This window comes from Podarcis pityusensis, assembly GCF_964106645.2.
Source record: "Podarcis pityusensis genome assembly, chromosome: 4".
Taxonomy (NCBI): Eukaryota; Metazoa; Chordata; class Lepidosauria; order Squamata; family Lacertidae; genus Podarcis; species Podarcis pityusensis.
The window spans coordinates 84339163-84366652 of record NC_138027.1 but is presented as its reverse complement, the minus strand read 5'-3'; the positions used below and the strand labels follow the sequence as shown (position 1 = coordinate 84366652).

At 40.8% G+C, this 27490-nt stretch overlaps 2 protein-coding genes across 4 annotated transcripts in view; one reads left to right on the top strand and one right to left on the bottom strand.

Annotated features, from left to right (window-relative positions):
• The window catches only part of PCCA (propionyl-CoA carboxylase subunit alpha), a 234330-nt gene that overhangs the window by 156287 nt on the left and 50553 nt on the right, over window positions 1-27490 (top strand). For both annotated transcript variants that reach the window (XM_081003052.1, XM_081003051.1), the window contains exons 20-21: window positions 8952-9050; window positions 17452-17505. In XM_081003052.1, the coding sequence (XP_080859178.1) occupies window positions 8952-9050; window positions 17452-17505 (153 nt within the window). The remainder of the gene's footprint in view (window positions 1-8951; window positions 9051-17451; window positions 17506-27490) is intronic.
• GGACT (gamma-glutamylamine cyclotransferase) overlaps window positions 24221-27490 on the bottom strand; it is a 73210-nt gene continuing 69940 nt past the window's right edge. For both annotated transcript variants that reach the window (XM_081003328.1, XM_081003329.1), the window contains one exon: window positions 24221-24394. The gene's annotated coding sequence lies outside the window, so the exon portion shown is untranslated. The remainder of the gene's footprint in view (window positions 24395-27490) is intronic.

The following is a 27490-nucleotide window of genomic DNA, read 5'->3' as shown; positions in this document are numbered from 1 at the left end:
TCAGCTTCACAATCTGTCCTTCCAGTGAGCACTCAGGGCTGGTTTCCTTCAGAATGGAGAGGTTTGATCTTCTTGCAGTCTCAAGAGTCTCCTCCAGCACCATAATTCAAAAGCATCAATTCTTCGGCAGTCAGCCTTCTTTATGGTCCAGCTCTCACTTCCATACATCACTACTGGGAAAACCATAGTTTTAACTATACGGACCTTTGTTAGCAATGTGATGTCTCTGCTTTTTAAGATGTTAGCAATGTGATGTCTCTGCTTTTTAAGATGCTGTCTAGGTTTATTATTGCTTCTGTGTACTTACTAGAATTAAATGCATTGTGCCTATTGACTCTGTTTGGTTGCAAGTCTCCTTGGTGAGATAGAGTGGTGGAGGGGGGGAAATTCAAACTGAAAGTACATTAAAAGCAGAGGAATACTTCTCATTTAGTAACTAGCTTCATCTGGAAACATTAATCTCTAAGCAAAAAGCAGCATTCAGTTTAGAGCTGTGACATATGGTTTAGAAAATGTAAAGTAGCAAAACCAAAGAAATGCAAGTGAGCAATTCCTGGGATCTGTTGCCAGAACAGTAGTCTTATTTTTGTGCTTACGCATGATGCACTGAAAGGAACTGAGATTTTTGCAAAAGTGAGAGGGCACCATAAGCGTGAGAGGCCAAAAGTGAGAGGGCACCAGCCTAGAAACATGGAAATAAAGCAGATGTGCTTATTTTGAAGTTCTGGAAATGGGATCCTACAAAATTATTGCTACACTTTATATCAGAGAATTGTTCTGTGATAGGGATTGTCTGGAAGTGCTACATTTGCCACCGTCAGTTACTTGGGTAAATGAGTGGTATATAAGTATGAATATGACGGAGATCCGAAGAGCTTCTCGGGATATATAAAGGCTTCTAAAGTCTAGTGAAGTTTTTGACTTCTGGCAGTCAGTGTGGGAGGGATAGTGGGTAGGTGCCGTTGGTTGAGAAAAATCAGAATAAAACCTCCTTGGGCTCATGGGCTGTCCCCTTCTTCTCTTCAGCTACTCATCAACTTTAATCATTAATTAGACCTCTTAACGAGTCACTGCCAATGCCCGTGTTGGGAGCAGAAATTACTTTTGTTACTTGGCTACTTTTTCCATTTAATTTGCAGGATTTGTAGAATTTTAAATACATGGAACAGACTGTATCATTTCTTTCTGCATTATCCAAACAGTCTTTCCTACAATTGTTTCAGGGATTATGTTCCAAAAACTCTGGGTAGAGGCATGAAAAATTGACCCATCACCTCCCTACTTCCTATATCAAAGCTTTTGGAAGTGAATATGAACAAGACATGAATACAATAGTATTAACTTATTTCTTTGTCACTTAATTTTAATAGTGTATTTTGTGAACATTCTCATTATCACTTTTAATAGTTGACCCGTATAATAGTCTCAAACCACAAGTTCCAATTTGCAATCGAGCGTCTGCAATTTATTACCTGAAATTCCTAGTTGATGCCATGATGATTTTCTGAATTTCAGAGTTCTGTCAGTTCCAAGTTAAGGACTGATCTGTCAGTTGTTTCTTGCATAAACTATATTGAGGCTATAATCCTATGCATACTTTTATTTTTAAGTAAAAATCTTCACCTTTATATACAGCTATGGGCAGAAACAGGAATTACTTAGCACGGGATGATTCAGCGTCTTGCCTAAACCTTCTTGCAAACACTCCAGAAACTCAGATCCTTTTTCTTTCTCTAGGAGACGGTACAGACTGTGATACCTGTTTCTGGATGCCAGAGTGGCTATCCCTTAAACATACGCCATGGGAACAAGTAGCTACTGCTGAGTTTCCAAGCTGTCAGCTGAATCCTTATTTATTCTGTCTTCTGCCTATGAAATGGTAACCAAGAATAGTTTACGGGAAGGAACAACAGGATATACAGGAAGAAAGTTCAGAAGTCACAATACAATCGACTTGTCAATCAGAACACCTACATTGCAGGAAACAGATCAAACCTGAAATTCCTCTTCTATATGTCACATGACTATTTTTTAACCTATCTGTACACATGCATGCTTTATTTATTCTAAAGGTCTGATCTGGGCTCTTTATAGCCATAGTTGGAGTGAACATTTCACAGCCAGGGACTACTACTGGGAAAGATTTGCTGTTTGCAGTGGAAAATTCTAACTTAAGCAGAGAGCAAGCAACACACTTCTCCTTAGATCTTAATGGGTGAGAGCAGGAATATGAAATCTGTTGCTCTCCAGATGTTGCTAAATACAACTCCCACCATCCCGGCTGGGACTAATAGGAGTTGGAGTTCAGCAGCATCCTGGAAAGCCACAGGTTCCCCACCTGTGGGTTCAGTACTTTTCACAGCACTAGACTGTGTTGTCAGACCCACGACAGACTGCTATGCATCAGGTTTGTAGCTAGCCTTGTGCCATGTTTGAAGCATTTTGCCTGAGTCTTCTTAATAACCGTTTTGCCCTGGCATCTAGTACATACTAAAGACTGAGCCACATGAGATACCCTTATGCCAGTTCAGCTTGATGCTTACTTTGGCAGTAAAAAGACCATTTCACAGTTCATAAAAGTAGCATTGACTTTGTTTTAGCACCTTGATGCAGAACCTTCTTCCCCTGTGTAAAGCATATCTCTTTCTCTGTCTCCCTCTCTCCCTCTTGCCTCCCCTCCCCTCTTCTCTCTCTTTTTTTAGTAATACATTGTGTGTGGAATGTTTTGTAATGAATAGATGACCCTTAGTCAGCTTCTTTCATGTCTTCAACAATGAAAGATTAACTAGATTTTAGTCATTTGCCATTGATGTTTTGCCCTTTCATATCAGATAAAACCAGTCAGCAATGAATAGTTTTTATAAAATATTTCCCCCCACATTGATTCATGCTAGGTACTTTGATGTGTTTAACCTTCAATAGATTTAATTATATTAGTAGCAGATAAAGCGCTAATGTGGAAATATTTTCATAAGCTCTTTGGAACATTGAGTTTTCCTACTTACGTAAATGCAGAGGAAAAGGTGTGCACACCCTGGAAGTGTTTGGCACCAGAGTAGGATTACCTACTTCCTTTCCCATTAAGCAAATACAGTTTCCTAATTGGGACCACATTGATAATATGCCCATGATGACATTGCTTACTATGAAATTGCTGTTGGCACCTGTTTAAAGACCTTAAAAAATAGTCAGCCAAAAATATTCAAAATTCTTTCACTAACAAGACAATAGTCATCATGAACTTTGACACCCTTAATAAACCCTGCAGAATAGCATGCATCAGTTTGGATCCAGACTTCCCTCGTGTTGGTGGGAGAATTCCTGGAGCAGAGTTCCATGGAGATGATGGGACACTCCTGCCAGCAGAAGGGGGAGAGGTAACATTTGCCAATTTCCACTCCCCCCTGCAGTCCCCCTCACCACCTCCCACAGTGTTTCAGAAGGCTCCCAAACATTCAGAAAGGAGGACATTGGGCCTGCAGGGAGAGAGGGTAATTGTCATGGCTCAGCCAGAGGATTCCTTATGAGTAGATGGCTAAGCCCCCACTACTTAGCAGAGTCCAGGACCCAACTAGATCTGGGAATTCTTGGGACTCTCAGACAAGATGGCCAGGGGATCATCTGTGCAGCAGGAGAGCTCATCCTCAGAAGCTGAGGTGCAACAGGCCCTGGATCCATGTGAGCAATGGTGCCTTAAATGGCAGATAGAAACACCACCCCATAACATGATCATTTTAAACAGTCAGCGAGAAGAGCACGGGAAGAATTGTATCACTTGTCTTAAAATCAAGATGGCCAACTTAATTGTCAGGCAAAGTAGTCTTGTCAGCATTGATGTGCTGTTCTAAATCTCTAATACATTTGCAGCTGATTGGAGTCCAAAGAACAGCTACAGTTTTGATTCAGCTAAATAAGAGACTATCCAGCTGAATCCAAAAGTAACAATAGGTATTACCCTTATTTGGACCAACAAAAACATCACAGAGTAAGCAAGCTGACTACTTCAGGGGTTTTCTTCGAACGGATGAACAAGACCATCTACATTTTTTGACTTTCAGGTGCACTTTGAATGTTTGTAGGTGAAATATTCATGTTTCGATTTCAATTCTGCTGAACAGACAATATTATTTCCCCTTTCTAACGTTAGGAAATATTTGAGTTGTGCAGAACCACTGCAGATATTTGCATGCATCTCTGTCACGTAAAGAAACTGCAATGATGACAATGTGAACGTCTGCTTTATGTATACTATCATAGTTATTGGCTGCCTATTCTTTACTTGCAAAAAGCTTTCAAAAAATTGAAAGCGATGCTGGTACGGCGTATAGTGTTATGTATATGAAAAAAGCGCATTTGAAGCAGAAGTCTAGCAATTCAAAACATCTTCTGGTTTCATTCATGGCAGGTAAAAGGCTGCCTTGATGACACTTGGAGCAAATGACTTTCTCTCTTGCAGTCATGTACTGAATAAAGCACTTGATCTAGTTTGGTAGAAAAGGACAAGATCTATAAATAGGAAACCGAGCTTTCCTCAGGATATGTAATTCATGGACTGGGTCTCACTCTTGGGGTCTTTTTTTAGAAGTAAGTGCAAATATGAACAAAAGGAAAGTTTTCCCAAAAAAAGAGAGAAAAAGAATGATCTTTTAATGAGACTGAAACCCCAGGTACTTGAACTTCCTTTTGAGGTTGTACCAATAATCGCTTTCAAGCTATTTAAAACTGACCTTACATTTATCTGCAAGAGAGAAATGCGTGACCTTTTTTCGTGAAAGTGGTACCATTTTTCTGTCAACAAATGAAAGCAAATAATGCATTTTGCCATTGTAGCTAGGTTTTATATCAATATTCCCTTCATATAAACTTTTATCATTTCCTGCTTGGCAGGCTCAACTTGCAGTCCTTTCTTCCTTTTTATTGCCTTTGCCATTCTATTCTAGTGTAACCCAGCATGCTACTGCTTCAGACTTTTTCTCTTTCCCAACTTCTAATGCACCATTTATACTTCTCCAGTAATGCAAATTGATGTCAGGCATACTGTAGTCAGCGTTACATTGAGAAGGACACTCCAAATGCATGCATGCATACATACATACATACATACATACATACATAGAACTGGAACTGGATTGGGTCACCTGGCTGGACTGTGGGCCATTTTAGAATCATAGAATTGTAGAGTTGGAAGAGACCTTGAGGGTCATCTAGTCCAATCCCCTGCAACGAAGGAATCTTAGCTAAAGCATGTATGACAGATGGCCATAAAACTTCTGCTTAGAAACCTCCAAGAAAGGAGAGTCCACTACTTCCTGAGGGAGTCTGTTCCACTGTCGAACAGCTGTCAGAATGTTTTCCTGATGTTTAGTTGGAACCTTCTTTTTCTTACTTGAAGTCATTGGTTTGTGTCCTACCCTCCAGAGCAGGAGAAAACAGGCTGGTCCCGTCTTCCATGCGACACCCCTTGAGATATTTGAAGGTGGCTATCATATCTCCTCTCAGTCTCCTCTTTTCCAGCCTAAACATACCCAGCTCCTTCAACTGCTTCTCATAAGGCTTGGTTTCCAGACTCTTTTTCTTTCTTTCTTTTTTAAAAAATGATATTTATTAAAATTTCAAAAAAAAAGAAAAAGATTACATTGATAAGAAAAATAACAATAGAAAAAAGAAAAATACAAAGTACAAAAAAAACCAATTAAAAACAATTCCATCTTTTCATCACTTCTCTTACATTTACTTGTTTCCCGGACCTCCTCATACCTCCCTTTTTTGTATTCCAATTCAATTTGTTAGTCCAGCAATTCCTTTCCCTCCTTTTTAATCCTGATCTTTAATCTTAATATATTATAGCATTAGGTTTTTACGTATTGAAAACCAATTTTTCCATATTCTTTTATACCATTACAGCTAGAAACCACTTAACTTCAATCCAACATCATTCTAACATTCATTAATTTTACAATATTTCTGTAAGTAGTCTTTAAATTTCTTCCAATCTTCTTCCACCGACTCTTCTCCCTGGTCTCGGATTCTGCCAGTCATTTCTGCCAATTCCATGTAGTCCATCATTTTCATCTGCCATTCCTCCAGTGTGGGTAGATCTTGTGTCTTCCAATGCTTTGCAATAAGTATTCTTGCTGCTGTTGTAGCATACATAAAGAAAGTTCTGTCCTTCTTTAACACCGATTGGCCGACTATGCCCAGGAGGAAGGCCTCTGGTTTCTTCAAGAAGGTATATTTAAATACCTTTTTAAATTCATTATAAATCATCTCCCAGAAAACCTTAATCCTTGGGCACGTCCACCAAAGGTGAAAGAATGTACCTTCAGTTTCTTTACATTTCCAACATTTATTATCGGGCAAATGGTAGATTTTTGCAAGCTTGATTGGGGTTATATACCACCTGTATATCATTTTCATAATATTCTCTCTTAAGGCATTACATGCCGTAAACTTCATACCTGTGGTCCACAACTGTTCCCAGTCAGCCATCATTATGTTATGTCCAACGTCTTGTGCCCATTTAATCATAGCAGATTTCACCGTTTCATCCTGAGTATTCCATTTCAGCAGCAAGTTATACATCTTTGACAAAATCTTAGTTTTGGGTTCTAACAATTCTGTTTCTAATTTTTATTTTTCCACCTGGAAGCCGATTTTCTTATCTGAATTGTCAGACTCTTTTTCTTAAAAGGAAGATTTTGGTTTTATGGTATTACCCTGAGATTCGCTGCTTCACAGCTGGAATGCCTAATTCAATTACTGCATCAAATAAGTTTCATAAGAGCCTGCAGAAGCAGGTCAATGGCTTAGTAGTCCAGCATCCTATGGCCCGCCAGATGCCTGTGGGAAGGCAGGAAATCAGGACAACCACATACAACTGGTATTCAGAGGCATAATGCCTCTGACCGTGGAGGTAGAACATAGCCATTGTGGCTAGTGGCCGTTGATAGCCTATTCCTCCAAGAATTTGTCTGATACTCTTTTAAAGCCACCCAGGTGTCTTAGTATTTATATTTAGTATTTAAGATCACACTCTCAAGTAGCAAACTCAGTGCATCTATGCCAACAGAATCAGGAACACTGAGAAAGAAGCTGGTCCATGCAGATCTTGTATGAGAATAAAGATCTTGTCTTGTTAGAATAAAGTTATAAACTGAAAAATAAAATTAAAAAACTTAGCCCTCCGGGACCTAGGGCAAGTGTATCTGGATGCCCCTTTGTCCCACATAGGCCTGCAAGGAAGGGAGGTATTGGCGTATTCAGGTGAGCTCTTAAGTTTTATGAATCATATCTGTCTATCTGATTATGATGCAGCCTATACAGAAAACAACCACCAGGTTGTTCATTGGATGAAAAATAAAAAAAGAGGAAACACTGTGGATGCGCAGGTTACATTCTAGTAGGCTATTGACGGTCCACTAATAAGTATTTGATAAGATCTAAAGCTTTGGACCCAGTTATTGAGGCTTCATTGGTAACATTAAGTAAATGGTCCAAAGTGCTTAATCCGGGTTTATCATTGTTGACACCCCCCCCCCATTTTTAATGATTATTTCACATTTGGAGGAGATTGTAGAAAGCAGATCAGGCCTAGCGTAGCTTTTTTCAAATATGTGATAAGAGATGGGAGGTGCTTAACTTTTAGGGAGAATCCCCCTATCATTAGGAGGAGATGAACTTCTCTGATTTCATTTTTATCATTCTGAATTTAAGGATAGGTGCTATGCCTACTAAATTTCCATAGCTGGAAAAGTTGGTATACAAGGGAAAAGTATTGAAAGTATTTCTGCCTTAAGTAATACCCCATACTGTATCTTACAATGAATTTAATGATAAATTGAGATGCTATCTTTCTTCATGAATGATAGTTCCCAGTTGGCACCCATGTGCCTGCCCTGAACTGCTTATGGACGTGCAGCATTGAAGTTTGCAAATTTTTATTTTGTTAGTTTTGTCCAGTATGTGCTTTTCTTAATCTGAATTTTTTAAAATAAGTATTTCCAGATCATACAGGCTGGGGGAGGAAGTGGATGGATCCTGGTTTAAAAAAAAAAAAAAAGAAAAGAAAAAAGAAAAGAAAAGAGTTTTTGAGTTGAATCTTAGAAAACTAAATGGATTTTCCATTTTCTTTGAATTTATAGTGAAAGGAAATATTGCTGAAGTTTAACACTTGTACCCTGTGCTGTATAAAATAACAGCTTGTTCAAACACAAATCGTAATTTCAATTGCTGTGATATTTTAATTCTGTGATCCTATATTTTTTGTATTTCCAGTTGTTTAAAATATGAGTTTCTTGGGTGGGTGAGGAGAGAATGGGGTACTGACAGTCTTCCAGTTTTTTTGCAGGGAGCTTGCTTTCTGTATAAAAGTTATTTCTTTACATGTTATTAAAGAAATAGCTTTGTGAGTCTTTTCATAGGAACGTATGTGGTTCTGCAGGTAAGTAGTTACTAAAGGAGGAACACAACAGAAATAAAAAAGTTTGAATGGACGTTGAGATAAGTACTGGCTTATTTTAAGAAAAGCATGTGAACGGCCTTCATTAAATTGTAGAAAAAAAGTTCTTGTTTGGTCCTTGGAGAGCATATTATATGCAAGGCCTCTCATGTGGGTTGCCAAGTGTCAGTAGAATTCATACGTGTTGCTTGTCTAATTACTGTAAATGTAGCATGTCCAGATATGGTTTAAAAGTTGGATGGGCGTTTGCTACTTCGTGAAAATTACTTACAGCCCTCCACAGGCAGCTGTTCACAGGTCCTTCACCTCTTCCCCAGAGATGCCAAGAAGACTCTGTTGTTAGACCTTGTCTTTTGTGGCAGGAGCAGTAAACATGACAGGTTGCTTGGGAGCCATCTGTTTTAATATGGTTGCTCCTTTGTATGCAGTAATGAACTTGAGATCTGTTTCTTGTCTGGCTTTATCGTAACAGTTTTCTTTGGTGTCACAACAGGTGGACGTCGACGGGATAAAACTTAGTGTGACTGGGGAGTGGAACTTGGCTTCAGCCCTGCTGTCTGTCAATGTAAATGGTGTTCAGAGGACTATACAGGTAAACATTCTTCTGCTACTGCTTTTTAAATACCTTTTATAGATCTGGAAATTTGGCTGCATTCCAGAATATATTTGCACATTCTTAACTTGCATTGAAGGCAGTGTGGGGAATCTTGCACTGTTGCTATTTAGTTTGTATTTGCTGAGATCCATATGCACGTAGGAGGAGTATTTCCATGCACCATGTCACATTTTGTCTGATGGTTAAATCTTTTTGGATAATTTTTGAAGTTCTAGTAATTTATAAATTGAAATCCTGAGATTCTTATGATGGTAGACTTATGATTCACCTTTTAGGAAGCAGCTATCTTTCCCCAGAGGACTGACTCACACCCACGCTCTCTTGAGACTCAGTACATGTTCTGCCCACCTAATTAATGCTCCATTAAGCAATAATTAAGAAAGATCTCCCATGATGGATTGCTTTTGTTAGGCCTTTCCTACCCACCATAGTGATGGGTGAGATCTCCTCAGCTTGTTTTCAGATAGGGTCTACAATTACCGGTGTCATCGGAGAATCCTTGTCCTGGAGGCGGGAGGACTTATTTGGGAATAAAATGTTAAACTGACTCACTGTTATATCCTAATGTTAAATAGTGGCGATTGGGGTAATCCAAGTTACAGGGCACAAGTTTACACTATTAGCAGCAGTATGGCTTAAGATCGTCCATATTTATATGAATTCATGTAATTGATATGTATGTCTGTCATCACTAAATATGCAAAGGAGCGTTATTGCCATAAGAACCAATCTACCATATTCACTTTATTAAAATACAGTAACTTGGTCTAATAGGTAAAGTGTGTAAGCAGCTTAAGATGCTTCTCATTGCTCTGTCGGCCTGAAGATGCTTCCCTGTTAGTGAATATTCTGGTTCTAATAGTGGGAGAGCAAGGACTGATTTATATGTTGGAAATAACCAATAGTCTGATGAGAACAAATGCTATGGAACCCTACTAAAGCATCCTCCTCTAAAGCACGTAAAGGTAAAGGAACCCCTGACCATTAGGTCCAGTTGTGGCCGATTCTGGGGTTGCGGCGCTCATCTCGCTTTATTGGCCAAGGGAGCTGGCATACAGCTTCCGGGTCATGTGGCCAGCATGACTAAGCCGCTTCTGGCGAACCAGAGCATTGCACGGAAACGCCGTTTACCTTCCCGCCGGAGTGGTACCTATTTATCTACTTGCACTTTGACGTGCTTTTGAACTGCTAGGTTGGCAGGAGCAGGGACCGAGCAACGGGAGCTCACCCCGTCGCGGGGATTTGAACCGCCGACCTTCTGATCGGCAAGCTCTAGGCTCTGTGGTTTAACCAACAGCACCACCCGCGCCCAAAGCACCTCTTAGCTGTCCCTTATTTATTTTATTGTGTTAGTTATTGCATATTATTATGATCTTTCCTGCTCATGGAGATATCCCTATAGAACTTGACAAAACTGTGCTCCCCTCTTCAGTGTGGTGGTGTGTGCACCCAGCAGTACAGCTGGATGCGAGAGAATGAGAGGACTGTGTGCATATCTCCATATTCCCCATCCGTCGCTTCTACTCTACCCAGGCAAGCTATATGAGCTCCACGGTTTGCCTGATTTGCCTAAGTAGAGAGGAAGAGCTGTCTGAGAATATAGGAGGAGTGCCAGGGTGGGCATCTTTTGTGCCCACCGGGGAATATGACAGAGCTCTCTTCAAGCTTAAGGGACGTTCTTGCACGTTGGCACTGTGCCTGCTGGGGGAAGGGCCAGGCCAAAGTTTGGGAGAGTCCTGGACAAAGTGATCTCTGGTGAGACCCCTCTTCTGTTTTTGGACTCTCTCCTTGTTTGTAACCACCAAGTAAGCCAAACACTCTAAGTGCCATGTATAAGAACCAGCAAGTGACTGAGTCTAGCAGCAATTTAATGTCCCATAATATTGTGGAGTGATGCTGCATCAAGGGCATTGTGGGAATATGGTAGCTAGACCCAGCTGTCCAATTCTGCTCAGGCTTTTTTTAATGGGGGCCCAGGGCAGACCTCAGCTGTGGGCCCTGCTGGGACACGTGGTCCCTGACAGCTGCCCAAGGATGCCAGGTGCTGGTTCTTGCCCTGTCGGGCCTAATCAGTTTTAGTAATATACATGTTTTTTTTAGGCACTGGAAAAAATGTTGGGCATAACCCTGCCAAAGTTAATCACTTCTGCAAAGTTAATACTTAAAAAATCCTTGGCTGAATTGTGCTCATTGTTTGAAGCGAAAACATTTGCAACATTGTTAGTCACTGTCACTCTCATCTGACTGCCCCGAAATAATGTTTTCATTGTTCTCTTCAGTTGTAAAAATATGATCATATCGTTGTCATCTGGGTATTCCCATTCCTCATTCTAGATAATTACCAGGCTGATTATTACTGCCTACTTTCCAGCTCCGATGAGATGTAGAAAAGCCCATTGACTGAGTCTTTGGGTCATTTCCCCACATCACTGTAATGTAGTTATTCCTCTTTTAAATGACGCTTCTGTAATTTGCTGCTGCACTCTTCAGAGGAGTGGGATTTGAAAATAGTTTTTTTCAGAAGAGAATGATAGGATAATTCATTCTTGCATAGGTCAAGAATCATGTACAAGTGTTTCTTGTTGAGGCTCTCTAAATCTAGAAGAAATTGGTTCGAATTTCAGATGAAAACCTATGAGAACAAGCACTGCAAGAAGGGTTTACATCTAACCATTTAACCTCACTTGTATATCAATTAAAGAAAAACCTGCACTGGGGTATAGGTTTACTAAATAAAATTTTATGTTCATTGTATTCTTTAGCATAATTGTTGCATGGAATTATGAATGAACATATTTCTGCTTTCAGTTTCCTTAGGCTGTCAGTGTCAGTTCTGTGCCTTTTGAAATTGGGGCAGCATCTTCTTATCTACTTGCCCATCCAGACATATCCTGGCAGAATCATCTGAAATCACTGTGTGCAGCTGGGCCACAATATAATAAATTAAGGCCCAGTAGAAGAGGTGCAGGGATGCGGGTGGCGCTGTGGGTTAAATCACAGAGCCTAGGGCTTGCCAATCAGAAGGTCAGCAGTTTGAATCCCTGAGACGGGCTGAGCTCCCGTTGCTTGGTCCCTGCTCCTGCCAACCTAGCAGTTTGAAAGCATGTCAAAGTGCAAGTAGATAAATAGGTACCGCTCCGGCGGAAAGGTAAACGGCGTTTCCGTGTGCTGCTCTGGTTCGCCAGAAGCGGCTTAGTCAGGCTGGCCACATGACCCGGAAGCTGTAGGCCAGCTCCCTCGGCCAATAAAGCGAGATGAGCGCCGCAACCCCAGAGTTGGTCACGACTGGACCTAATGGTCAGGGGTCCCTTAACCTAAAAGAGGTACATCCCATGCTGTTCTGTGGAAGACAGTAATACTGCTACAACACTCCTCCTTCTATTACCACCAAAGCAAACTTTCCCTCTCTCAGGTTCTCACCCTGAGTGTCATAGGTCTTCCTTCCTTCCTTCCTTCCTTCCTTCCTTCCTTCCTTCCTTCCTTTCTGCCCTACTGTACAAATTCGGATGCTGTGTCGCAAATTATACTAAACAAAATTTACCAAGAGCAAAGATGGAAAGGTCAACATTGCTTGTATAGCAAGAGCTGCCAAATAATTGGCACTTTGCAGCTGCTCCATAATCAGCATTTCTTGTATGCTCATTAAGTGCATCATACTTTTCCATTCACACCTTGAAGTGTTCTGATTTTTGTATTTCAGATAATGTGTGTTGATTAGGGCACTCAACAAGTTTAGAGGAGTCATAAATCCTGTTGAAATAGGCCTATGCTAGCTGTTACAAATATCTGGATTCTTTTCAACAACTGCAGTGTTTTCCAGACAAGAATCTATTAGCGGAATCTGATGCCAAGGTTTCTAAGCCACACAATGTAGCCTCAGCTCCAAAAGAGCCTTAAAAAACATTGAATGAATTAAAGTATGCATCTGAATGTGAAACTGCCCCTGAAATCAAAAGCATTGTTCCTGGGTAGGCTTATTTGGGCGCTTGCCAAAGGCCACAACCTGCAGGGGCCCTGCTGTCAATCTCCAGAGCCTTCTGGTCCTGCTGCAACACCTCCTTGTTGTCCCTGCCTATTCATAGAATCATAGAGTTGGAAGGGATCTTGGAAGGGAATTCATAGAGTTGGAAGGGATCTTGAGGGTCTTCTGATCCAGCCTCCTGCAATGCAGGAATATGCAGGTGGCCCATATGGGAATCAAATATGCAACCTTGGCATTATTAGCATCATGCTCTAACCAACTGAACTAACCAGTAGTGCACTTTCTCTCTCGCTCTATTTTTAATAATAATATTTTTAATTGCCCAAACAAAACTAACAGCAGCAGCAACAAAATAACATCTAATAAAAGCAGGGGGTGGGTGGTAGGCAGTTTAAAAAACAAACAAAAAAACTTGTGTACCACAATACATTGAATTTTACCTTCAGTTACAGGTAGTGAGCGCTAAAGTCCTGACACGGTCTTCCAGGTGATTTGGAGGATGTTTCTGCTTCCTGTTCAGTATTAGAAACTCCCATTGTTCTAGGCACATTTTGCAACAGGGAATCTCATTAGTGCGAGCTCTGGGCGCAGTACTGCGCCTAAGATTTCAGATTAAAACTGCAGAGTGGAAGGAAAGGAGGATCTTTTTCTGCCTCCCCCACTTCCAGCCACTCTTGGAAGACTGGAGAAGAGACCCTCTTAAGAATATTAGGGGGGTGGGCAGGGGAAGGACTAGACCATGTGAAAAATGAACATAATATTTTAGCTGCAGTCCATTCTTTTCAGCTTTGTATTCTTGTTATATAAAAAAAAATGTGCCTAGACATTCTGTTGTTGTGCCCATAACCTAGGTTTAAGGTGCCATGTAGGTCCTAGATTTCATATCTCTGTTTCTAACACTGTTCCTGTTCACTCACCCTCTCTGAGTATGCAAGCAGTAACAAGTACAAGGAGATGGAGCAGCAGTGTCTGCTTCCCTTGAGCTTTCCCTCTGGAGCCAGCATTGTATGAACTGGTTCATCAGGGGACCATATTTGCAATGCAGTGTCTCGGGTTTGCATGGGAGACATCGGCTTATTGGGTTCTATCCCTTTCGAGCACCCAGGACAGGGATATGTGGCTGGTTGACTTGCATGTCTCTTCTCTCTCCTTCATCCTTCAGTTTAGTCCCTGCCTCCACTAAAGCACATATTGTTTCCCTCTTTGTTTTTCTTTCTCTCCTTCCTTAGCTTCTTATATTTCTCTTTTCCCCATCTCTCATTTATTCATTTTTTAAATAGCAAGGACCTGTTGCCTTATCTCCCCCCCCCTTCTTTCTCCTACTCCCAACCCACCCTGACTGGAAAATGGCTCCTACTAGTAAGTAGTTCGCAAAACCAGAAGAAAAAACCCCAGTCAGTGCTGCTGACTAGTTTGCAAAACCTGGGATGGTGGTGGTGGTGAAATCAATGACAAGATGTTTAATGTGGGAGAAGGTCATTCCATTAAAAAAATTAGATTCAATTTTGACAGCTTATCAAGTATTCTGTACCTGTTTGTTTTGGCATACGGTTGCTTCATTGTAAGCAGCTGGTACTTTGTTCTCCTTTGCTGTTTCCAAAACTTGATTGTGTTTCTCCCAGTCTGTGGGGAAAAGTGTATATTCCTGTTTCCCTTATAAACATAAATGTCAGGATTTTTGTATGAAATTTTGTTTCCCATATTTTCCACTCCATTAATCATTTTAGTTGAAATATGTCAAGACTTGGCACATTCTCCTATGTTTCCTGTGGTTGTAAAGATTGGAGTGCCACTAAATGACCCATCAGCTGAGAAAAAGAGATTTCGAAGAAGGTGTTGCTTCATAAAGTGTTGCTATAGATCATGGATAGGCAAACTAAGGCCCGGGGGCCAGATCCGGCCCAATTGCCTTCTAAATCCGGCCCGCAGACGGTCCGGGAATCAGCATATTTTTACATGAGTAGAATGTGCCCTTTTATTTAAAATGCATCTCTGGGTTATTTGTGGGGCCTGCCTGGTGTTTTTACATGACTAGAATGTGTGTTTTTATTTAAAATGCATCTCTGGGTTATTTGTGGGGCATAGGAATTGGTTCTTTTTTCAAAATATAGTCCGGCCCCACACAAGGTTTGAGGGACAGTGGACCGGCCCCTGCTGAAAAGGTTTGCTGATCCCTGCTATAGAGGATGTCTAGAAGGAAGACTTGCTGCCAGTAAACATTGCTTTGTACAGAGCAGATTGTCTGTGCTGCAGATCTTTAAAATATTTTAGATAACATACATAGCTTTGCAATTATTCTATTTTCCTGTGTGTTTAGAACTTCATAGATGTAACGGATACCTGTTCCTCCACCTTACTTTATCTAAATAGCTTTAAGCACCTGTGCTTTTCAAATTTTTCACTGCTACCAATTCACAGATTATTTTTGAGACCTCCTAATAGCTCGTGATGTAGGCTTAGGCATGAGATGGACACCAAGTAGAGTCAAGATTCGCTATTATGTATATAAGGGAATATACATTTACCCTGGGAGCTTGAAGGTGCTCGTTGACAGTTTGTGGAGACTCAAGATACACTGGCACTGACAGCAGCTTCTAAGTGGCTTTTATTTACCTGAGGCCAAATTCCTTAAACCTCCACCCCAGCCAAATTTTCCCACATCCCAGTCCAGCGGCTAGGGACAAACTGCCTCCGGATTGTACTTCTGGCTGCTTGGTTGATTTGGCTGACTTAAAAACCCTACATGTCTAACCTTCCTCTGCTAAGACTTTTCAGAGGCAGCCTCTCAGACTAACACCAGCTTCCATCTTATGATCTTTACCAGACAAGTATTAATATGACACTAGGTATTAATATTCTCTGGGGAGTTCTCTACACACCCTTCATCAACTCCTTTTATTACCGCTCCTCAGCTGACCAATGTCAACTGTGTTCCTCACTGTCAGTTAACTCCCAACTGAGTAGGGCCTCCAGCCAGTCTGCTGTCACCCAGACCTATTAGACTGAATCTGCCTGTTCCAGGTAATAAATTGCCAAAGTGACGGTCTCTTTCTCCACTCTGAACTTTTCACCAAGCAGTTATGGCCAGTGGTATAGTAGGCCTCAGACATGGACAAACACACAGGTCACATACTATTTTTTGCTTCAAACGTGAACATAAACAGACATTTATATAACATTTCCCTACAAGGCTTTATGCTTTTTCGGGTTAATTACATAAAGTGATGTTCCTGTAATTTTAAATATTAAATTTGGCATGGGTGAATTCAGATTCAAATCCTTGGAAAGTTGTGAAACTCGTTGCTATCTCTCTGCATAATCTACCTTGCAGGGTTATGGTGAGACTAAAATACCATGTGGAAAATAAGGAACTAACAATTAAAATACCATATGTCAAAACTTCTCAAAGAACATTTGCCGTTCATGACTTTTGTAGTCCAATTTACTGTTAATATATTCTACGCTAGTCTCTGCCCTCTTAATGGTTTATTGTGTGAAAACAGAAGGATCAGGCTTCTTGCTTTGAATATGAGCGATTTTTCATCTTTGTTTCAAAGTGGAGGTGAACCTACTTTTTAATAAGAATGTTAATATTGTAGGGGAAGTGTAAATGAGGATCTTCAGAATTACTACTGCTACTGCATCACCCTGCCCAGGCATGCTGGCTTGCCCCCTCAATTGAGCGGGCTGGTGCGTGCATCCTTGAAAATTGGGGGGCCCCTCTGCCCCTCTTAGATCACACCCCCTGCCCCTCCCCCAAGTAGTTCAGGGTGGCATGCATAGTTGCCCCCTGCCCCTATCCTTGCATCAGTCCTGAGTCTTATGCCTGATTGGAGATTTGGACTTGCATCTCTTCAGTTTTAATACTCTAACCGCTAATCTGTATTGGCTCAAGTAGAATCCTGGGTCAGTTTGCACAAAAGGCAAAACCAAACCTAGAGCCACTTCCCTCTTTGCTGCTGTCCTGCAACCCATTATAGTCAAACCTGAGCTTATGGTTTGCCTTGCTCCAGAGATAATCATGAGCTGTAGCCAAGGTTTGTTCTATGACTTACTTCTCCTAGTTTGTCTGCAAAATGCGAACCACACGCCTGGGTGCGGACACAGCACTAAGCCAAATTGTGGCTTAACTGGTTAGCACGACAGTAGCAGGACCAGGTGAGGAGCAAAGTGGCTGCAGTGTTTAGCATGAATACGGTCACACTTACCTGTTCATGTTAAGCCATGGTTAGGCTTAGCATTGCACGCAAACTCAGCCTATTCCTGAAGTAAATAACTTTTTGTATATGTATCCTTGTCTCACAAAATGTAACTTTGCTAGCACTCTGGAATGGGGGCAACTATCGCTTCTGTTTATAGAACATAATGTAATTGCTGTTCATTGGTTTCTTCTAGTGCCTTTCCCGTGATGCAGGTGGAAATCTTAGCATTCAGTTCCTTGGCACAGTGGTGAGTACTAATATCTGCTCTGTGTGTGTGTGTGTGTGTGTGTGTGTGTGTGTTTGTATGTGGACTTTTTGTAATCAGTTTTATGCTTGTGAAGTGCTTAGAACCCAACTTGGCAATTCAGCAGCGTATAAATTAAGAAATAACAGCAACACTAGGTTATTCTGAACCACCATGAGACCTGTGGGTATAGGGCAGTATAATAATAATAATAAAATAATAATAATATGCATTTCTGAACCAATTAATGTTTTAAATATCTCCAAGCAGTATACACTATGTACAGTATAAAAACAATATCCATTATAACGAAAATCCAACCTAAATTCAACCTTGTCATTCTGTGAATAAAATAGAAATTTACATTTAATGCTACACACACACACACAAACTCATTGCGTGTTGGGCTTCCCTAACACAGCTCAACTGTTTATGCAGCTTGTTTGTTTTGAAACTGGAACCAACATGCTCAAAACATTATATCTGCAGAGTTGCATATTACATGCAAATGTATGTAACAAAATCCTGAAGGATGCTTCTGTGGAAAAGCAACTTTGGAAAGAGGAAGTTCAGAGCCAGAGTTGAGGAGGATCAGCTTTAGTGGGGTTTGAAGTTCAAGGAAAGAAAATATTAGATTATATTAAGAAACCTGTTAAAGAGGATGAAACTTGATATGTGGGAACTTTAAAATGCAGTTTGTTTGTAATTACATTTATAAACATTGAAGATGGGTGAGTGGGAAGTCATTAGTATTTTAAACAGGATTATAATTATTTAGTATTAAGATGTCATTTTGAATCTTGAAACCAAATAAAATATTAATATCAAAGCTTTAGGCTTTACTCACCTGCTACTTTCCCCTTGCTGCCCTCCTCAAGGAAATCTTGAAGGTTGTTTGACGGGGAACATCTGGAATTATGCTGGAAGAAAATCAACTTTAGGGCAGATTCAGAGGGAAAGCAGCATGCAGGGAAAATATTAACCTCCCCTTTCCTTTTTCTCTGCACCCACATGATTGATTGTTGCTAAACTAACCATACACTTGTAAGTGTATATGTGCAACACAACTTTGTTGTATATACATTACAAAAACATACAAGTGCAGCTGCATATAATAAATGAGTTTGCACTATAATACTGTCAAAGTGCAGAAGCAAATATTCATATAGAGTCGAGAATACTTGGAAATGCTCTGTTCACAGCAAAAATTTGCAAGTTGTTCAGAATTGTGTGTGCATTGATCATGAACTATTTATCTTGTTAAGGATTACATAAAACACATACAGTGGTACCTCGCAAGACGAATGCCTCGCAAGACAAAAAACTCGCTAGATGGAAGGGTTTTTTGTTTTTTGAGCTGCTTCGCAAGACGATTTTCCCTATGGGCTTGCTTCGCAAGACGGAAACGTCTTGCAAGTTTGTTTCCTTTTTCTTAACACCGTTAATACAGTTGCGACTTGACTTCGAGGAGCAACTCATAGAACGCGGTGTGGTAGCCTTTTTTGAGGTTTTTAAAGACTTTGGTGATTTTTGAAGCTTTTCCAAAACTTTTCCGACACCGTGCTTCGCAAGACGAAAAAAATCGCAAGACGACAAAACTCGCAGAACGAATTAATTTCGTCTTGCGAGGCACCACTGTAGTAGTCAGGTCCTCTTCTGGACTGCTGGGCATGCATAGTCGCCCTCTACCCCTATCCTTGCATCAGCCCTGAGCCTTATGCCTGATTGGAGATTTGGACTTGCATCTATTCAGTTTTAGTCCTCTTCTGGACGGCTGGGCCCTGGTAATTTGTACTAGCTTCCCCCCACCCTCGTTGGCCCTGCAGCTATTCTCTAGTCGTAGCCATCAGATGATTGCTCACATATTCACACATTCATATATAGTTCTGCCCAAAGACAGATTGGTTGGGAAGGAATTAAAAACATATCGTATGGTTTTAAAACTGTTGCGTTCTGCCATACTTAGGCATGTGGTATAATTTGAACCTCTCCAGACAGTGGAGGAGAAATGAATACCCCTGCCTCTTTTAAACAGGATTGTCACCACTGCAGCTTGACTTGTAGAAGAATATTCCTTTATATGGTTATGAAGCTTAACCAGGGAGCTTAATGAAACAAAATAAAAATGAAATAGATAAACCTAATTTAAATCTCACAAAGTACATTTTAAATTAAGTTTTTATTGATAATAAATATACTTCATTTCTCATTATTCTTTTAAGCTTCAGTGATATCAGTAAAATAAACATGTTTTTACAAAGCTTTAGCATGAAGAATGCTATTAATATGACCCTTGGCACACCACCACAATTAGATTTCAAAGCAAGCATTTAAGATGTAACAGCGATTAATGACAACCATCGAAAACAATTTTGAACTCCATCAGTTTAACTCAGGAGGGTAAACTTAATATGATAATTTATCTAGTTGAATTGTATCAGCTTAGCAGGAAAGTATGCAAATGTGTGACCCTTACCTAGCATCTAAATGGCTGCTGTGCTGGTAAATTTATCAGTTCCATTAATGAACTTTGGGGAACTTTGGAATTTTCAGCATTTGTACCCTTGGAGGCTGAAAACCAAACCTGATCTCATACTGGGACCATTCTGGTCTGCATATTTCCATAATTTGCTGCTGCTACTAATATGACAGCAAGACGCAAATAACTGTTTCTAATAATATCAGATGGAGTTGTAGAGGACAGCATTTTAATGTAGTAAAAGACCTCCCTGTGGGGTTGTTATTGCCACTATAGAACAGCAGTTACACAGTTGCAACAATAGTCTCTTAATTGATTCGTTTAATTAGCAAGAGATGAAGCTTGTGCTGCATCGTCATCTGAGATCATGGGGGATGATACACAAAGACTGTTTTTTGACACACGTTTCTGTACACTTACCATGTATAGTGAATGAAAAGTTCCTAGCCCAATAGAGCAGTTGCTTTAAGACGTGCATAAGACCTTACAAAGTATTCACCCTGGATAAATTGTCATTAAGACTATTAGACATCTTCAAAATCCTTGATAGAAATTCCAAATGGATCTGGTATTTATCTTAAATATGCAAATCTAAGATTTGTAGGGTTTGTGGATTATTTTGAAGCATCAGTGCATTTAGCAGTTCTCTTGATCTGGTCTTGGACAAATAAGGTCAGATTAATAAAACTGGCCATCTGCCTTGTGACTCTGTTCTAGTTGTATTTCTTCCTTCTCCCCCCTCCTTTCCTCCCTCTGGATATGAAACGCGTTTGACCACATTGTCCAGTGTGTGGCATGGGCCTAGTCAGAGATTGCTTTTGTACTTGAGTTTCCCTAGGGGCTCCTTATGAATTTAGTAATATATGATGTTTGCAACTGTAAAAGGAAGTAGATTTTTGCATGTAGAAAATATATGCAACTTTCATATTACTCTGTTTTTAGTGTTTAAGATTGAAGCCCCTTTTTTTAGGATAGACCAATGTTGCTAAATGCACACTACCCTCAAATTATACCTGGTTCTATTTTTATTTTTTAAATGTTTGCGAAGTGTTAATAATTATTCCTATTGCATCTGAAATGCCATTTTATTTTGGGAGACATTTTATTTCTATTTTTTTCGGAAATGCTTTCACACATATGATCTGAGCGTGGAATATTTTTAATTGTGGAAACTTAGCATTTGTAAAAATGTGATCTCTGTGGTTCATTTCACCTGAACTGTGATGATGATGATAGGAAGGAGGATAGGTCAGACCCATCTCTTTGCTGAATACTGGTCAGTGAAATTAGTAAAATTGGGTGTAATAATTCATTCTGGAAGTAATGGAAAGGTAATTTCAGTAGTATTTTGACTATTTTTCTGAACTTTGCAATGCATACATATTTTCCCCTCTGTGTTTGAAATGGCCCTAAGATCATTAGCTGAATGCCAGTTCAGTTTACCAGTTCAGTACTATGGTGAAGGAAATTTCAAGAAACAGACCATACATAATTATGGTTGAAGGGAAGAAATGGTCACGTTTGCCCACTTATTTCCTAAGTAAATGAAGCAGCAGATGCAAGGTTGGGGAATATTACAGAGCAGCAGATACTCAATTTCCTTTGCCATAGCAATGAAAGGGTAACTTTTATTAGCATTTAGCAAAGGCCAATTTATGAGGTTTTAATAGAGAGCCAAGAGGTAGTTAAAATATGTTAAATAAATTAAAAATAAGATTATTCATCTCTTCAGCTTGGCCAAGTTTATCCTTGCCATTTTATATTTATTGAGTATCATGCAGTGCTATCCAGTGTTTTTTTTCTCCAGAGGAAGTAACAAAGCAGAGCTTTTGTGGTAGGTCTTGATTAGCATAGGAAATATCATGCACGTGTGGTCCATCTCCTGAATATCAGTCCAAAGCTCAGTAAACATTAGCATAGCAAATTGTAATGTGAGTAGCACATTCATACAGGTTCCTTCCTGTGTCTCTTGCTTATCTGGGGGGGGGGGGAGGCTAAGAAGCGGTAATGGGGATGTAACAAAGAAATTCAGTAATAACAAAGTTGGAATACAAATAGTGCTTTAGTGCCCTAGAACTGGAGTATATAAGGACATTGTGCAGGAGCAAATTTCAGCAAGATACTTAACCCCTTCTAGTGATTGTTCCTATATTATAACTTACGGTAAGTCCCTTTGTGATACACCCGGGGAGACAAAAATTACTAGTAATACTTTAAACACCTCTGTTCAAATTGTGTGATCTCTGGGTGTTTTTTAAGCACATACACATTTGGAGACAATGCAAGACAAAATATAAAGTGAAATTTGGTGTAAGTATTTATAGGGATCGTCTTGACTAGCATTAAACAGAGGCACAGGAATATTGGATGGATTCTTTTTCTAAGCACTTCGAACTGTCAATCCTGAATTAAAGGAGGGAATGGAATTACTGGTTCTTCTCTGAGAAGGGATGGAATAAAACTGCACACACTGTTCAGAATGAAGAGTTGTGACAGGCTGATACTTCTTAACCTGTCAAAATCCAGCTGGAAGGGGTGGAAGCTGTAGAGAAGGTTAAGCACAGATTAGCATCAGACATGAGTGGATTCTGTTGTGTATGTATTCTATCGGCTTTTCCTAAAGAAATAAGGAACTGTAGAGCCAAGGGACTGATTAAATAGGATCCATATCCCAAATGTCAAGCATGTTTTCCCAAGCACCAATTTGGAATCCTGACCTCCTTGACCCTTAGGGTCAGGTGATCTTCCAGTTGGGTGATAATATAATTTCAGAAAATAAATGAAGAGATGCCTGCCAGGCTCCCAGCCTCTCCCACATACAGGTGAAACTCAGAAAATTAGAATATCGTGGAAAAGTTCATTTATTTCAGTAATTCAACTTAAAAGGTGAAACTAATATATGAGATAGACTCATGACATGCAAAGCAAGATATGTTAAGCCTTTATTTGTTATAATTGTGATGATCATGGCGTACAGCACACTAGCTGATGACATGGCTCCCCAAATCTCTTTTCTGATGAGAGCAGCTTTTGCATCTCATTTGGAAACCAAGGACCCAGAGTCTGGAGGAAGAATGGGGAGGCACACAATGCCAGATGCTTGAAGTCCAGTGTGAAGTTTCCACAGTCTGTGTTGATTTGGGGAGCCATGTCATCAGCTGGTGTTGGTCCACTGTGCTTCATTAAGTCCAGGGTCAACGCAGCCGTCTACCAGGAGATTTTGGAGCACTTCATGCTTCCTTCCGCAGACGAGCTTTATGGAGATGCTGACTTCATTTTCCAGCAGGACTTTGGCACCTGCCCACACTGCCAAAAGTACCAAAACCTGGTTCAATGCCCATGGGATTACTGTGCTTGATTGGCCAGCAAACGTGCCTGACCTGAACCCCATAGAGAATCTATGGGGCATTGCCAAGAGAAAGATGAGAGACATAAGACTGAGCAATGCAGAAGAGCTGAAGGCTGCTATTGAAGCATCCTGGTCTTCCATAACACCTCAGCGGTGCCACAGGCTGATAGCATCCATGCCACGCCGCATTGAGGTAGTAATTGATGCAAAAGGGGCCCAAACCAAGTACTGAGTACATGTGCATGCCTCTACTTCTCAGAGGTCCAATATTGCTCTATTTGCAGTCCTTGTTGTGCTGATTTCATTTAATATTCTAATTTTCTGAGATTGTTATTTTGGGGTTTTCATCAGCTGTACACCATGATCATCACAATTATAACAAATAAAGGCTTGACATATCTTGCTTTGCATGTCATGAGTCTATCTCATATATTAGTTTCACCTTTTAAGTTGAATTACTGAAATAAATGAACTTTTCCACGATATTCTAATTTTCTGAGTTTCACCTGTATATAGCCTATCAGTTGTGCACCATGACCAACCAGATGCAGCATAAACTTTCTGCTTTTGCAATCATGTGATGGCCATATAAGTCCTGGGGACTGTCCAGTTGATGGACCTGCAGCAATATCAACAGTAATTTAAATGCTTCAGCAGCGTATAAGTGCAGAAAGGAAAGGTTGGTATCATTCATTGATTGCCAAATGATAGCATAGTTGGGCAGTCATTCTGGCAAGTAACCAGTAATGTAACTCCCTTTCTCTTCTTGTACAAGGTAACAAAAGACCTTGCAGGTTTTCCACAGTGCAGGATTACTAGTGGATTCAGCCCAAATTTGGGTAGATTAAGTATTTGAGGCATGGAACTCAAATATCCAATGGCAAAGTGTCTTCACAATTAGAGAGACAAAACACCACCTTTATCTTACAAAATGTTGTTGGTACTTACTAGATTTCAAGCCAGGTTCTATGAGCAGTTGTTTTGTGGTAAAATCCCAATACAAGGATGCATCTGACAGCCTCACCCTGGAGATGGTAGTCTGCATGTACTATGAAAAAGCACTTCTGCAGCAAAGGAAGAAGAAGAAGAAGAGTTTGGACTTGATATCCCACCTTTCACTCCCTTTAAGGAGTCTCAAAGCGGCTAACATTCTCCTTTCCCTTCCTCCCCCACAACAAACACTCTGTGAGGTGAGTGGGGCTGAGAGACTTCAAGAAATGTGACTGGCCCAAGGTCACCCAGCAGCTGCATGTGGAGGAGCGGAGACGCGAACCCGGTTCCCCAGATTACAAGACTACCGCTCTTAACCACTACACCACACTGGCTCAGAAGGAAACTTCTGAGCTTCCCCTAGTTTTCCTTTCCTTTCCTTTCCTTTCCTTTCCTTTCCTTTCCTTTCCTTTCCTTTCCTTAATGAACATGCTTCATGAATGAAGCAAGACTGGTAGCAACATCCACAACCCACACTATAAGTATTCTTTCAATCCCTACAACTGTCTGTCTTTTGAGAAAACTAAGTGCATTCTCTATGAGAGCAAGTGTGTGCCCACTGGTGAGTTTCATTTGCAATGACAGCACCTTTCTTTGACATATGCATTGCAATAAAAGGTAAAGGGACCCCTGACCATTAGGTCCAGTCGTGGCTGACTCTGGGGTTGCGGCGCTCATCTCGCTTTATTGGCCGAGGGAGCCGGCATCCGGATCATGTGGCCAGCATGACTAAGCCGCTTCTGGTGAACCAGAACAGTGCATGGAAACGCCGTTTACCTTCCCGCCAGAGCGGTACCTATTTATCTATTTGCACTTTGACATGCTTTCGAACTGCTAGGTTGGCAGGAGCAGGGACTGAGCAACGGGAGCTCACCCCATCACGGGGATTCGAACCGCTGACCTTTTGATTGGCAAGTCCTAGGCTCTGTGGTTTAACCCACAGCGCCACCCGCGTCCCTTATGCATTGCAATAGGTTGCTGCAATTTTTTCGTAGTCACACCGTTGGGGGGGGGGAGTGTGCTAGTTGTCGTACAGTGTCTTCCCTATAGCCTCTGCTTTTTCAACTTTCATCCTCTCTCCTCACTTCATTATCCTACCAGAGATATTTACCCAGCCTTTCTGGCTGGGGTCCAGGAACGGGGAGGAAGACGACAGTCAGTGATGCTTATTGTGAGGCTCTGTGGGTGTCTATGAGTGTACCTGTTGTCTGCTGTGAAGTGTAGGAGGGGGACGTATGTGCCTTTTGGAGCTAAGAAAGCTAATGCAGTCCTTCACCATCTCGTCACAAGAAGCATGGAACTGTGTATATTTGTGTCTTGCCTGCCCGGTTAGAATGCCTCAGTAGATTCAGTGGCAAAAGCTACTGTTTTCACCAGTGTGGGTGAACAGGATCGAAGTGCCAAGTTTATTTTGGGATTAATATTTCCAACCCATTACCTAGATTCTAGTTCACAACAGCAAGTGCTGAGTAATACAAGAACAGCATGTGTGTCATAAGTCTTGAAGAAAACGTAATGAGAGAATTCAAAGGAACTTCGTATTGGCAACTTGAGATTTCCACAGGAACATGACTAGATAATATTTATCCGCATCTAGAGTAAATGCCTTTTACTCTTAAGGAACACTAATAACAAACTGATTACAAAAGACCTTGGCTTGTATTCAACATAGCACTAAGGCTACGGTTCCATCAGCACAAGGATTTTTGTTGCAGGCTGGAACCATCTCCTCTCTTCCCTACACCCCCTAAATCTGTTCTGGGAGTTTCCTCAACCATCCAGACTGAATAGGGGGAACTGTGAAGAGCACATGTGGAGGGAACTCCCACTGTGCCAAAGGGAATCCTTGGGTTGGCTTCCACCAGCAGGATGGGGTACTGGAATGCATCCCCTAAAGTTTAATGTTCCTCCTTTGCAATGCAAGTTTGTTACGGAATATAGTTTAATTGATCTGCATTTGCTTCAAGACCCTTTTATCACTGAGATACTGCTGCAAAACGATGCAGGGATGGTTTTTTGCTTACTGCAGTTTTCTAATAATTGAATCTTCGAAGATTAGAGGATCAGGTACAATTGAAAGCAGCAGAAGAGTGAAGGTCAGGTGGGGAAATGGGGTGCAGCCAGTACACATGACCCCCCCCGGTAGTATTTGTCCTCATGTGTTCTACTGAGTTGTAATTGTTAACCTCTGTGTTCATCAGCCAAATTACCCAGTAAAGGGAAGGATCACACTCAAGTTCCTTTCTTTGCATGTAGGCGATGTGAGGGAGTTAGAGGGAGACTGTAGGTTGTAGTGCTGGCCTGCATAGTTGAGACCCACAGAATGGAAAGCTGAGCACTCACTGTGTAATGTGCAGATTGCCCAGTGCTGGACACCTTCAGAGTTATTATAGGTTCATTGGCACCGCAAAACTAGTAGGGTTGGTGGCAGCCATGCACGGCTGATGGATAGTTTAACTCAGTGTATCAGAAATTGTACAGGTGCTTTTTAAGGAGGGTCTTCTATAATAAAAGCTACACATGCCTCTCACCGCAGATTTGAACTATGTAATGGTGTGCCATTTCCTACAATTTGGTTTGATGGACTTTTACACCGGATCACTGAGCTGCTGTTTAGCTTGGCAGATCTCATAGCCTTGTTAGCTGAGCAAACAGGTAGTGGGAAAGCCAATGTATTGTTTGTTTTGAGTTGGCGTGGAACCAGGAAAACATAGAAAAGCTGTATGGCATGGTTCCTGGACTAATTTTCTGATGTCACACAATTAGTGTTGCAGTTTCAGAGCTTTTCTATAGCCAATTACCTAGAGGGGTAGAATGTATTGTACGCTGCGCAAGAACGGCACCTTTCAACTCCAACAAAACTGCAGGAGTTGATCAGCAGTGTTAAATACCTGATTTTACATTTGCGTGGAAATTGAACCAGTATGTTAATTTCTGTAGCTTTAAATACAGTAGAATGGACTCATTAGTAAGCCAAGGGAATTTCTCCCTTTCATCAATTGCTCTTATTGCTCCCTGATTTTTTTTTAAGGGCTCTGGAGCAAAATATTTGTGAATCTGTGCATGCACACTCTGTTCTCATTTATGAAGTATTAAACTTGGAAGGGTTAGCTCAGAACTGTTTTTGTTTGGTGAGGTGTGGAGATTTTCTCTTGTGATGTGTATAAAAT